The sequence below is a fragment of the Chelonia mydas genome, chromosome 14, assembly GCF_015237465.2.
Source record: "Chelonia mydas isolate rCheMyd1 chromosome 14, rCheMyd1.pri.v2, whole genome shotgun sequence".
NCBI lineage: Eukaryota > Metazoa > Chordata > Testudines > Cheloniidae > Chelonia > Chelonia mydas.
In genome coordinates this window covers 19,501,937-19,516,906 of record NC_051254.2, presented here as the reverse complement: position 1 = coordinate 19,516,906, position 14,970 = coordinate 19,501,937, and the positions used below count along the sequence as shown (strand labels likewise).

The following is a 14,970-nucleotide window of genomic DNA, read 5'->3' as shown; positions in this document are numbered from 1 at the left end:
CAATATTAAGAGAAGAGAAAAAATGACGACTGATCAAATTTTGTATTAATGGTCAACAACAGTTGAAAATATCACCTATACTAACAGGCACCACCTATACACACTAACTCCTGATTTTGTGGAAAGTATATCTACACAAGAGAGATATCTGATGTGTTGAACAGTTGACTCCACTTAAAAGAGGATGGCCAAGAGACAGAATAAACAATAGCAGGCAGTAAATTTAGTAATATTAAAGTATCATTTGAAATGATTAATTTAAAATGTTTTTAAAATATATTTTGGTGTGGGTCCTCAAGTTTGGATGCTTCATAATTGCATTTTTCTAGTTCATTGCCATGTTCCTTAAAAGTGCCATAATACAACTAAGGATACGTGGCCAATTTCAATGGAAGCCATGTGTGTATCCGAAGTCAGAATAGAGCCTTAATTGTTTGTAGATTCACTTTGAAGGTGAAGGGGCGGCATGAGTATTTGGATTCTTAATGTTTGTTTTCTTTGTTTTGTTACTCATCTTTTTCACACCATGTGTATCTATCTAGACCTATACCTCTAGCTACACTCAGAACGATATAGACACTGTACCAAGATGCCCACCACTTTATAATTTAAAATTTCTCCCCTAAACAACACCGTATATCTCACATTTATCTACTTTCCCTGAAATAGGTTTATCATCTTAATCTTGGCCTGTAATGCATCCAATTTATCCATCACTGACCAACCAAATATTTCAGACACCACTTCCATTTGGTCTTGGAGGAGTTTCCTTGCCCCAAAAGTCACTACCTTTGCCACCTGCATTCATTATGATTTGCTCTCATGGTAGCCTCTTCAGATTATTTCTGTCCATCAGAGACCGTTTCTGTTTTCAGGATACAGTAAACGTCTTAAATAGTAAATTATAGTGGAAAAGCTAACAGCATTACTTATTGTGGACCTACCTATTAACACTGCTATAAGAAATAAAGTCCCTCTATCTTCATATTGTATAAACTTCATGTGTCAAGAATGTGATAAACTTTTTACAAGACAACACATCATTCTTAAGATACCACCCAAAATGATTCTATTACAGCAAATTTATTAACTTGAGATGTGATCTAGGTCTCATGGCTAAGATAACACAGTGGAGAAAATATCATACAGTGACACAGAGCAGTGATATCACACAGATGAATGCATAACTTCTTAGGATTTCTATCAAACCGAAAATGCCATAGTTTTACTAAATATAATCTATATCAATCAGGGTGCACAGTAAATACATTCATATCAGAATGTGTTTGTGCTGAAATTATTTTTAGAAAAACAGTAGGATTGGAATATCCAATAACACAGGAAGTCTCTTAAACACCTTCATCTCTGTAAAAGGATTTATTTTTAAAAAATCAAAGGTGGTATTAGAAATTAGGAACAATGAGCTCAATGCTAAGAGGCACTGATTGCCTTGACAACAAATTAAACACCCTCAATTCCTGTGTCATCAATTGGAATTGAGGGAACTGCTTATCAGAGTCATGCCTAAATCCACAAAGCTAATTAACTATACTTTCCATTGTAATGAAGTGGTCACAGAGGCAGTGAGCATTATTAGAGGGAGTAGATATTTACATTTAAGACAAATTTCATTATAAACAAGAGCTTTTCCTTCAATTACTTGTTCCACACTAGCAATTTTGTGACTATTACAGAAAATAATGTTGTATAAATCTTGTATATACAGACATATAAGCAGAATCAGGTTTTCAGGTCATATGAAAGGAACACCACCCAGTAGAGACTGTGTAGGAGAGGACAGGTAGAAAGAAAATCACCACATATAAAAAAAAAAAAGTAAGTTATTTACTAGTCTCCATTTATATATATATTTCATGATGTGTTTATCCATTAACTAAAGAAAGTTTTCATAAAACCCAGCAATTTTTCAACAAATTTAATTCCATAGCAGCAATCACACTTCTGATTGTGCTATGCAAATGTATTATTGCTTTTTTCAGAAGACACTCATAACATATGATTATGCATGCAGTCATCAGCTGTAAATTCACTGCCAGTCATGTCTAATAACTCATACATAGCTCAGATTTTCAGAATTTTGATTGGCTGACCGGGATTTCATTTAGTATAATGGTATGATACAAAGTTATATTTCCTGATGGAGGAGACAGCATGGCCTACTCAACCTATAATTAAGGGCAAACGTAAACTAGCCAATAACCAAACACACTACACCCAGTTACAAAAGGGATAGGTCACATGATATGTAAACAATGAGTGCTGTGCAGGAGTAGAGGTTCTGGGAAATCTGGACAATTTCTTTGCTTTACATCCCTTCTCCATTGGGGCTACAGGAATGCAAAATAATCTAGAAAGTGTCCATTGTGTCAAAGGATTTTTTAAAAGTGCACTTCAATATTAAAATTAATTTTGTTAAAAAAGTGCCTCTACTTTGATTTATTCTTAGATATATTCTGGGACTTTTTAAAGAAAAAAACCTTTCACCTACATGGAATCTTTAAATCCACCCTAACAGTGAACAGCAACATATTTGCTGTGGCACACACACATACACTTCTCTTACCTCCAGGATAGGACACATTACAGAGCTGAAGAAGTCAGGAACAAGAAAGCAACAAAACTGCACTTTTTTTTCTCCTCATCTAATTACTAAAAGTATTAGTGCTTTGGATGGAGAAAAAGTACTTTACTTCCCATCTACTCAGAAAAAGGATGTCTGTTGCATCATATTATAAAGAGATATAATGGGTGTATCTAATGGTTTGAAGTAGTCATTCTCCTAGGCAGCAAGAAATGGTTCACTACTCCTCCCACAGGAACAAGGTGAGTCATGGATATTGTTCCATTCCACTGTCAGGTTCTGTGCCCTGCTAATTTACTATTTCATCGTAGATCCCTCCAGAAAATGCCAGAACATATCCAGTATCTGTTGTCTATCTGTGCATTAGCTAAATCTGTAATGAGTTCAAATGCAGACCATATGTATCAACATATGCCTGGCAATGAAATTTTTTGGCAGTAGATTAATTTGGGATTGAACCTTTTTGACTGATCTATAAACAACTCTACAAATCTATCACTGAATGAAAAGGTGTAGCCAAATATTCATTGAATTTGCTCACATCTTTAAAAACCAAAGAAACAATGCTAAGATGCAACGGGAACTTATTTTCTGGATGTGGCATACATGTAAGATGCATAAACTCTCACAGTGAAAATTGAAACTGGTTTAGTAAATTTAGTACTGGGGACATGAAAGTGTCAGATAGCGTAAGCTTGTGTGTAGTTGTCTTGACTTCCCTAGTAAAAGGGTGGAATAAAGTCAAAATTTTCAAAAAGGAGCATAAATGAATATTTAACCCACAGGCCATTCTACAACAAATTGCGTGGATGTCTGGTTCTATCTGTTCAGCCTAAGTCTGTTATAATGTGTTGAAAACATCTAGATCTGAGAGAGAATATCCTGAAATCTTGATATTATGGATAAGACAAAAATAATTTTAGCCATTTATACAATCACTTCCATTATCAAATAAGTATGCATAATCAAAACTATCTCCTCACCAAGACAAGTATTTTCTTAGCTTCAGGTGTTGACAGTTCATACGCTTTTTTTTTTTTTTTTTTTAAAGCTGCATAGTCATCCAAAGTTCACTGGAATTGCCTCGACACTTTTGAGAAGTCATTTAAACAAATCTGACCTATTAATGTATATCCAGTACTTTTCAGCAGGGCTGGCTTAAAAACTATCGCATCATTGGGCAGCATCCCACCTGATATAAGCTGAAATCATGGGGAGGTGTTTTATTGCTTTATCCAGTACCACATGACGTGGAGGCAGTGTGAACTGCTCTGCAATGACTAGACACTCTGGAGAATCAAGGAAATCATGATGTCCTCTTTACCTCAGCCCTAGTTAGGCCACCATCACAGAAGAAGCCCTCCCTTGAAGCTTTCCTCCACTATTATCCTAACTTCATCTTGAAACACACATCAGTTCTGGACACATTCCTTATTGCCCACCTCCCATCACTAGGGGAGTGAACACTCAGCTCGTGTGACAGAGAATTTGGGGCAGCTGGAGTACAGAAAGCCTTAACACTGAAAACTGACCTTAGAATAGGGGCCTTTTGAATAAGAACATAAGAATGGCCATACTAGGTTAGATCAGCAATTGATCTAGCCCAGTATCCTGTCCTATAACAGTAGCCCGTGTCAGATGGGTTTGCAGCCCTGACCATCTTGGCTAATAGTCACTGATGAACCTATCCTCCATGTGAGGTTCTTCTTCACACAGCACACAGTCAACCTGTGGAACTCCTTGTCTGAGGAGGGTGTGAAGGCCAGGACTATAACAGGGTTTAAAAGAGAACTAGATAAATGCATGGAGGTTAAGTCCATTAATGGCTATTAGCCAGGATGGGTAAGGAATGGTGTCCCTAGCCGCTGTTTGTCAGAGGGTGGAGATGGATGGCAGGAGAGAGATCACTTATGAAATTATTTATTTCTTTATTGAACCTAGTTATACACACACATATTTATATCACAACATCCCTTGGCAACGAGTTCCACAGGTTGACTATGAGTTGTGTGAAGAAGTACTTCCTTATGTTTGTTTTAAACCTGCTGCTGCCTATTAATTTAATTGGGTGACTCCTGGTTCTTGTGTTATGTGAAGGAGAAATAAGACTTCCTTATTCACTTTCTCCACACCATTCATGATTTTACAGACTTCTATCATATCCCCCTTTAATTATCTCTTTTCTAAGCTGAACAGTCTCAGTCTTTTTAAATCTTTCCTCATATGGAAGCTGCTCCATACCCCTAATTATTTTGTTGCTCCACTCTCTACTTTTTTCAATTCTAATATAACTTTTTTGAAATAGGGTGACCAGAACTGCACACAGTAGAATAGGTGTAATATGGTTTTATGCAGTGGCATTATGGCATTTTCTGTCTTATCATCTATCCCTTTCCTAATGGTTCCTAACATCACCGTTTTTTTTTAATTACCGCTGCACAATGACCAGTCTTTTCAGGGAACTATCTAAAATGACTCCAAGATCTCTTTCTTGAGTGGTAGCAGTAATTTTAGAATCTATCATTTTTTATGTAGAGTTGGGATTATGTTTTCCAATGTGCATTACTTAGTATTTATCAACACTGAATTGCATCTACCACTTCATTGTCCAGTCACCCAGAATTTTAAGATCCTTTTGCAACCTTTTGCAGTCAGCTTTGGACTTAACTATTTTGAATAATTCTGTACCGCCTGCAAACTTTATCACATTACTGTTTGCCCCCTCCCACTTTTAAAAGTCCTGGGCCCATGGCCCCCTGCCCCTCATCCCTGCTTCTGATTAAATCCAATGAAGGCAAGTGAGACCATCATTAGCTCCATGTTGCTTTGACCTTAATACAGCAGCTAACACATACCCAGTACAGTATCACATTTACACACACTATAAGGCCTTTTTACACTGCCGAAGTGGCATAAAAGAATCTTAGTAAAAATGAGAATCAAGATAACACCATGCAATGAGGAAATACCATACCAATGAACAACCCCAGACAACCTTTTAACAAGATACTGGAAATGTGCTATGGTGAGAATGCATAGTGCCAGGAGTATATTGGCACTACAAAATAGTTTAAAATCAGGTTTTTAAGCTTCTGCGCTTCTTTACCTACATGACATCACTAACACCTATATTAGTGTATGGAACACAGCTCCCTGCTCTGCTGTATATGTCAGTGATGTCAGCTCTTAGAGGAGGAAAAAAACATCATGAGGGCCTGAACACAGATTCCTGCAGATAAGAAGCTTCTCAGATCACCTTAAATGTGCTTGTTTTTTCTTTTATACGTGAGACACGATTTGCAATCTCAAAGATTTTGTTAATGTATTTACACTATTTTAGCATTATAAATGGGAAATAATTGCATGGCTAATTTTTTCTCTTTCTTCTAGACTTCAGGCAGAAACCTTAGCAGTTAATGTATTCAGCACACAGATGAAGAGGTTTTTAGTTAGTGGTTTTCAACCTGGGGTCCATGGACTCCTGGAGCAGTGTTCCCTCTAATTTTTTTCATTCATGTGTGGAATGAATTTTGTTATGTGCACCATATCGAGATAATGTGTGGATGTGCGCCACCAGTAGAAACCAAAAACCTAGATATAATATATACTTTTAAGAAGTTACTACAGGGATAATTACTCCAGCCAGGACAAGTTGGGCATTTTAGAACTCACTACTCAAAGAATTAAATTTAAGCATAATGAAATGCACAGACCAGTCAAACAACTAAAAAAAACCACACTTTGCAACAAGTATCAAGAAGTAACAACAATAATAATACAAGTATATGTTGGGAGGTGACTGTGAAAGACAGAGTGAGTGTGTGTGAAAAAGACAGACACACGCATAGCCCCTTTAAGCATGCTGCCCCCACTTTAAGCACGCTGCCCTATTAAGTAGATCAGCATGTTCAGACACAGCAGCAACTGCCAGCAAGCTCCCTCTGTCCTGAGCCCTGTTGTGTCCCCCACCCCGCTCTGTGGAGATGGGGTACAGGGACAGGGGGGAAGGGGGACACCCTGACATCAGTGCCCCCTTCCACATCCCCACTCTGCACAGCAAGCAGGAGGCTCCCAGGAGCAGCTCCAAGGCAGAGGGCAGAAGCAGCATGGCAGTTGGGGGAGGGACACCTGAAGTGCACGGCACTTGACAGCCTGCTAGGCGGCCACCCAGCCACGCAGTTTAGAGGGAACTTAGCCCTGGGGGGTCCACAGACTAGGTCGAAGATTTCCAACGGGGTCTGTCCATTCAAACTTTTTTAGTGGTCCGCAAATGAGAAAAGGTTGAAAACCACTGTTCTAAGTCTTTTATGCCATGAAATATCTGCCTGCCAAGTGACATGGAAATAAAGCGGACTTTTCTACTTGAACAACTCGTACTTCAAAACTAACAAATTTCTTGGAAAATTCAGATTATGGTTTGAGAAACTGCATGACCTACTGGACAAAGCACAGGACCAGAAGTGAGGACTCCTGAGTTCTAGTGCTAGCTATGCGATCAAATTGCTGTGAGGCCTTGTGTAGTTCACTTAACTTACCTTAATGCAAGTTAAGGCATATTGTGCGACTTTACATCAAGGTTTTGCTTTTTAGAAGCAACTTGGTAAAAGGCTTCTGGAACTAATGTCCTAAAAACTCTCAATTAAGTTTAAAGGGGAAAAAAGTACACAAGAACCTGTGGTTCAAATGATGAAAATATGTTACATGATTGTTTCAAAACAGTGTTCCCCAAATTTGATTGTTCTTTTACTCATTTGGTTTTAGGAGTTACATGTTACAATGTATCTACAAGAAGTCTAATGAAGAATCAGAAAAGTTACTATACCTGTCTTCCAACATTCTCCTGGAAGGCAGCCTACAGAACAGAGAGAACAAACATACAAAAATGAGTCAGTTTTCTTTTTGATAAACACCAGAGGATGAATTCAAAACAAACACGCAGCAATATAAATGACCCATGGCTTTACTTTTTAAAATAAAGTCAGCTTTGTTAGTTGAATAGGCCCTCAAGGGTTGTTTTTGGTTTTTGGTTTTTTTTTGGGGGGGGGAGGAGGGAAGGTCACTGATGCTTTATGTTCTAATGCGCTTTCAAATCTGTCTGTTGCATGACAACAGTTTAAGAATGCAAGTTGACTAAAATAATCACACCCATAAGAGTAGTCTTTGATTCTTAAGACAAGGCTTCACAGTACAATCAAAAGTCAGTAGCCTGCGACAAAAGGAATCAGGACAGCTCTGTCTTGTTTATCTGCTTTGGGAAAGTTTCAGATATCTTCCATAAAGACTCTTAGGCTATGTCTACACTACAGACCTTGCAGCGGCACACCTCTATGCCAATGGTAGAGAGCTCTCTCGTTGGCATAATTAGACCACCCCCAACGAGCAGCCGTAGCTATGTCGGCGGTAGAGCATCTCCTGCCAACATAGCACTGTCCGCACCAACTTTTTTGTCTGTAAAACTTATGTTGGTCAGGGAGGTGGGGTTTTTTTTTTGTTTTTCCCACATTCTTGACTGACAACAGTTTTACCAACAAAGCGCTCGTGTAGACATAGCCTTAGAAATATCATGGTTATAATGCCTTGTTTATGTGATGTATAGGCTTGGAAGGATTCATTTTTATCAGTATATATTGGTAAACATCAGTTTCACCAAACACACACAAACCAACAAAAATTTCCATCCATAATAACTGAATTTTACAGATCGACAAAGTAAAAGAAAAATGATGCTTGAAAACTTAGAATTTGATTTAAGGATATTTACTTTGCATATTTTTACATGTGATCTTGACAATTTGTGTTTTAACAGTTATAAAGGTTTAATTCTTTTAACTACAACATCAACTGTCATTAAATAATTGTCTTACCCCCTCATTGCTTGACACACACCCCATAATTTTTCACAATTGTGAACATTTAACTAGATACACACACAAAAAAATGCTTAAAAATAAACATCAATATTATCCATCAAAATTATAAAAAATAAAAATTTAATTCTGCCAAGCCTAGTTAAATACAATACTTAGAGGCTCTTGAGAGCAGCGTGATTGGGACTGTACTGCTTTAGCTGTTTATTCTTGAGTACTGAACACTGATATTTGAAACATTCAGGTGTGAAAGCATGTTAAAATATCAGTCTCTGAGCTTGCAAAACTTGAAGGCATCTTAATTGACGTACACTTCTTATGTCTGGCAATAAACAGATCACAAAGAAAATAGAATATATGTAATTAGAGCATTACATATATATCTGCATCAATGCATTGATCAATCTGCATCAATGTAGTTCCCCACACAGTATTTACTTTTTCCAGTATCTTCCCCCACTCCGCACCCAGCTAGTCTGGAGTAGAACTGTCCCTGATATATACTACATACAAATTTTAAAATTTCTTTTTTTAAAGGGGCAATTTTTTTTTAAAAGCAAGAAGTACAAATACTGGCAGAGGTTTTCTAAATTGTTCAAAAAAATAAGTATCACTATTATCTGGATACTAATAACTATTCACTCATTTATGTAATGACACTATGTTTACAAACAATTTCTGGGAAAAGACAGCAGCAGCCAGCTGACAGCTGATGTCCAACACAGTGGGAAATTTTGGCCAAGAACGCTGGGGCAAAAATCCTGTTCTTATCAAAAATACCATGGGATCTTTGGATTGCCACATAGACAGACATCACTTATTTGTAAGACTCCTTCCAAAAGAAAAACAAAGTAAATACTGAAGTCTGGAAAGATGAAAGTTTGAGTTCGCTTGCTTGGATTTGAACCTGTTACTCCTGGGGGAATTCTGGGTCAAAAAATTTTAAAATGCACACAATGTTTTAAAATTCTGCAAAAATCTCCATATATAATTTGTGAAAATAATGCAATAGAATCATGCCAGTTTTAATTATTTTGGTAATCTACTTCAAAATATCTTGCAGCAAGTATTTCTGGAACAAAAAAAGATTCCCCCAGGAGCAGAAAGTTAAAGGAACCCCACACAACAATGCAATTTCTGTTTCTCTGTTATGCTTTTGTTGGGTGCCTCCGTCTGCGTGTGTCACACATGCCAGCCGGGCGCATCTTGGGGGAAAATTCTGCCTCTCTGGTCTTTTAGTTCATTCTCATTTTTTTACCCTGCCCCCATAAGGTTACCAAGAGGTTCCCAAATACAGGACACTGCCAGGGGGGGAGCGGGAGCTGGAGGTGGGTACAGTTGGGGGGTCCTGAAGGGGTCTGTGTGTATTGGCATAGGGTATTCAGGAGGTATTGGGAGTGTTGAAGGGGGTGCTGGAGGCGGCTGCACAGAGCCCCTCAGCCCAGACACCCATACCTCCCCCCAAACCCAGCTGCAAGCCCCCCCCAGCCCAGACCCCTGCACACCCCTGCAGAGCCCAGCCATAAGGCCAGATACCTGCATCCCCTCCCCCCAGAGATCCAGAGGCAGAAATATCCTGATGCTGGTCAAACCACGCTTGTATGGAGTTTCCTGTGGTGATTTCAGTATTGGACTGTGCAGGGCTGATGCTGGGCAGGGACTCCATTCCCGCTGGGCCGGGTGCTCCGCTCACTGTGGGGCCACAGCCCACACATCAGCTCCTTCCTTCAGGGCATGCAGGGAACCACACCTGCCAGGAACCCTCCAGCTACCCCTCTCTCCCCCCCACCAGTGTCCTTTATTTGTGCACTGGGAAGCCAGGCTCTGCCCGGTCCAGTGGCCCCTACTGGCAACCAGCAGCTCCTCAGCACCAATTCTTCAGGAAAAAAATGAAATTCTGCACAGAACATTAATTCTGTGCAAATTCTGCACTGTGCAGTGGTGCAGAATTCCCTCTGGAATAAACTATGGTTCCAAGGAATCAATGTAAGCCATACAACAGGTGAGAACTCATAGCACAGGGATGCGGTAGCAATCTAAGTGTACTGGAAAGGCCCCCAGTGTAGCTTCTTATAAAGTCCTGAGAGCATGTCTAGGTTACAGCGACTTTTCAGGGCAGGAACATGGGCTGTAGTGCTGCCTGACATCTTTGCACAACTGCATGTTGTAGCCCTAATACTGACAAGCTTCTTCCACCTTCAGCCTCTCCTCCAGTAGGGAATAAATATTGTTTTAAAAAGTTAACCGTTTAAATTATTAAAATTTATCATTTAAGCATTTAACCACTGGGGCTGGGGCTGCTCCAGTCAGCCCGGGGCTGGGATCCCTCTGACCAGCTGGCCGCCAGCTGGCGCAGCTGGAGTTAACAGTTAGGGTGGTTAACTGGCAAGACTAATTCTTACCAGTTAACCTGTAAACCGTTTACCATTTTACATCCCTATCCTCTAGCATACCCTTTTGCCATGACCTGCAAGGAGGTCCTCAGAAGACAACATACAGAGGCCTTTCTCAGTGCCTAAATCAGGGTAATTCTTCCTGGTCAGATAAAGGGCTTTTATAGGGCTCCTTTACACACTGCTCAGGCCCTTTTCCCTGGCATAAAGGGGCTGCAACAGAGATATGGCTCTCACCCTTAATGCCTACACCCCTAAGTGACTAAGCAATCCAATCACTGACCAACTGCATTATGATTACCTTAGGAAATGTTTCAATTGAGTAAGTGGCCGGATTATTCATAAAAATACAGGCCCAAATTCAACAACAGCTGAGTGGGACACCTGTATTTTTAAGCTCGACAGTATTGACTTCAGACTACCTGAAATTTTTTTGATTTATAAAATATCTGCAATTCATAGAATCATAGAATATCAGGGTTGGAAGGAACATCAGGAGGTCATCTAGTCCAACCCCCTCCTCAAACCAGGGCCAATCCCCAACTAAGGGGATGATTTTTCCAGGCACTGAGGTGAGGCTGACTGGCCTGTAGTTCCCAGGATCCTCCTTCTTTCCTTTTTTAAAGATGGGCACTACATTAGCCTTTTTCCAGGCATCCGGGACCTCCCTCGATCGCCATGAGTTTTCAAAGATAATGGCCAATGGCTCTGCAATCACATCAGCCAACTCCTTTAGCACCCTCAGATGCAGCGCATCTGGCCCCATGGACTTGTGCTCGTCCAGCTTTTCTAAGTAGTCCTGAACCACTTCTTTCTCCACAGAGGGCTGGTCACCTCCTCCCCATGCTGTGCTGCCCAGTGCAGTAGTCTGGGAGCTGACCTTGTTCGTGAAGACACAGGCAAAAAAAAAAAGCATTGAGTACATTAGCTTTTTCCACATCCTCTGTCACTAGGTTGCCTCTCTCTTTCAGTAAGGGGCCCACAATTTCCTTGACCACCTTCTTGTTACTAACATACCTGAAGAAACCCTTCTTGTTACTCTTAACATCCCATGCTAGCTGCAACTCCAAGTGTGATTTGGCCTTCTTGATTTCACCCCTGCATGCCTGAGCAATATTTTTATACTCTTCCCTGGTCATTTGTCCAATCTCCCACTTCTTGTAAGCTTCTTTTTTATGTTTAAGATCCGCTAGGATTTCACTGTTAAGCCAAGCTGGTCGCCTGCCATATTTACTATTCTTTCTACACATCGGGATGGTTTGTTCCTGCAACCTCAAAAAGGATCCTTTAAAATACAGCCAGCTCTCCTGGACTCCTTTTCCCTTCATGTTATTCTCCCAGGGGATCCCACCCATCAGTTCCCGGAGGTTGGTAAAGTCTGCTTTTCGAAGTCCAGGGTCCGTATTCTGCTGCTCTCCTTTCTTCCTTGTGTCAGGATCCTGAACTCAACCATCTCATGGTCACTGCCTCCCAGGTTCCTATCCACTTTTGCTTCCCCTACTAATTCTTCCCTGTTTGTGAGCAGCAGGTCAAGAAGAGCTCTGACCCTAGTTGGTTCCTCCAGCACTTCCACCAGGAAATTGTCCCCTACACTTTCCAAAAACTTCCTGGATTGTCTGTGCACCGCTGTATTGCTCTCCCAGCAGATATCGGATTGATTGAAGTCCCCCATGAGAACCAGGGCCTGCGATCTAGTAACTTCTGTTAGTTGCCGGACGAAAGCCTCGTCCACCTCATCCCCCTGGGCTGGTGGTCTAGAGCAGACTCCCACCACGATATCACCCTTGTTGTTCACACTTCTAAACTTAATCCAGAGACTCTCTGGTTTTTCTGCAGTTTCATACCAGAGCTCTGAGCAATCATACTGCTCTCTTACATACAATGCAACTCCCCCAGCTTTTCTGCCCTGCCTGTCCTTCCTGAACAGTTTATATCCATCCATGACAGTACTCCAGTCATGTGAGTTATCCCACCAAGTCTCTGTTATTCCAATCACATCATAATTCCTTGACTGTGCCAGGACTTCCAGTTCTCCCTCCTTGTTTCCCAGGCTTCTTGCATTTGTGTAAAGGCACTTAAGAAAAATCGCTGATTGTCCTGCTTTCTCAGTATGAGGCAGGAGTCCTCCCGTCTTGCGCTCTGCTGATCATGCTTCCTCCTGTTATCCCACTTCCCCACTTACCTCAGGGCTTTGGTCTCCTTCCCCTGGTGAACCTAATTTAAAGCCCTCCTCACTAGGTTAGCCAGCCTGCTTGCAAAGATGCTCTTCCCTCTCTTCGTTAGGTGGAGCCCATCTCTGCCTAGCCATCCTTCTTCTTGGAACACCATCCCATGGTCAAAGAATCCAAAGCCTTCTGTCCGACACCACCTGCATAGCCATTCGTTTACTTCCACAATTCGACGGTCTCTACCTGGGCCCTTTCCTTCCACAGGGAGGATGGACACCACTCTTCACCACAGAGAACACCACTTGCACCTGACTGAATAAGTCTCCATTCAGTGTAATATACTGTAGTATAACCATAAACTAGTCATTAATGGAAAGAGGAATTTTACACTGAATATAACATGTTAGCCAGATAGTTATTATAAGTGAAGACTTTGCAGAATAACCATTCTTAATGTACTGTACGTTTTTACATTCTGCTATTGTTTTCCTTTTGCATTTTCTATGTCAATTTAAAAAACATCATGCAGATGAAAATCTAAACAGAATTCGCTAAATTAAACATGGTGGAAACATCATTCCTCTAACAAAGTAAAGCATGCCTTCTCTAATGAATAAATTGGTTTCATTAAATATATTAATTAGGTAAACTGAAAAGAAAAGCACCCAACAAAAGATAATTTAGCAAGAGACTAGTAAACTTCATAAATGACTTACTAAGGACGAGTTCTGCCTTCAGGTAAACATGCACAATTCCCACTGACTTCAAAAAGTTTTCTTTTCATGTTTCTTAGTCTAGATGTTGGCATTAAGTATTTGCTTCATTGGACAATGAAACAATCTAACATTTCAGTCCAACAGCCTTTGAAAAATGTATGTTTCAGTATATTGTACAAGCATTAGACTCTATAAAGATTACAATTTGTAAAATATCTGAATGTTTGCTTTATTTGCCACACACAATTCAACAGCTCTTTGAAACTTTCCATAACTCTAAGCTAAATTTGGTTAAAACTATGACAGCCAATTTCATTTGCAGGGAGTGGTTATTTAGGATTAATTTTTATTTTTATTATTTTTGTATTTGTGTCAAGTTGAACCTGTCTTAGCTTGAACTGTTGTTAAGTATCCAAAAAAGCCAATGGATACGTTCATGCCTACTATCTTTTGTTAAGTCTTGGGGAAATGTGACTCATTTTAATGAGAAAAATACTGTCAACAGAATTCAAACAAAAAGCCAAAAGAAAGAAAGGCATGTTAAACAACGATAGTCTCCAGAAGTTTATTTCAACTTTATATTCAGAAACCACCTGGCTACTACACACATTAATGCATGTATCTCATAAAATGAGCTTTATTTTTCACATCACTCAGGTCAAATTGTGTCAGCACTTCCATTAGATAGCCCTATTTCTGGAGTTCTACAAAATTTGGGCTTAAAAATTAAAACTTGGTATAAATCAACTCCCTTGGGAATTATTTTTTCATTTGTTTTTACTCAATATTAAAATTAAGGGGTTCAAAAAATCAGATTCTCTTAGATGCTTTTTTATGTTCTAACTCAATCACACCTTCCCACTGCTCAATGGAATTCTTATAGCAAGGATCCACACATGTTTATCAGCATGCAGGACTAGGGCTTAAAAAGAGATAAACACACATAGTATGGGTACACAGAGATACATATAAGTAAAATAATCAAGGTAATGGACACACGTTATCCAGTTCCTCATTTTTTTAAAACTATCCCAGTCTCCATACCTAATTATTGTTTGTTTCCTTTTAAATATAACTCATCTATCATTTGCTTTTTCACCTACTCTTCCATTTCCGGCTGAGCCATTCCCAATAACTAACTTGGGTATCTTTACCATCTCTTCCCCTCCAACTTTCTTATCCCCCTACAATGGGAAAAAGAAATCCAGTTGCCATCAACCACAC

General features: G+C 39.8%; 1 protein-coding gene across 8 annotated transcripts in view; it reads right to left on the bottom strand.

Annotated features, from left to right (window-relative positions):
* TBCD (tubulin folding cofactor D) overlaps positions 1-14,970 on the bottom strand; it is a 254,477-nt gene that overhangs the window by 112,280 nt on the left and 127,227 nt on the right. For all 8 annotated transcript variants that reach the window (XR_005227614.2, XM_043528663.1, XM_043528659.1 and 5 more), the window contains exon 17: positions 7,425-7,454. Coding sequence is in view for 7 of the 8 variants with exons in the window: in XM_043528663.1 (XP_043384598.1) it covers positions 7,425-7,454 (30 nt within the window). In the remaining variant the exon portion in view is untranslated. The remainder of the gene's footprint in view (positions 1-7,424; positions 7,455-14,970) is intronic.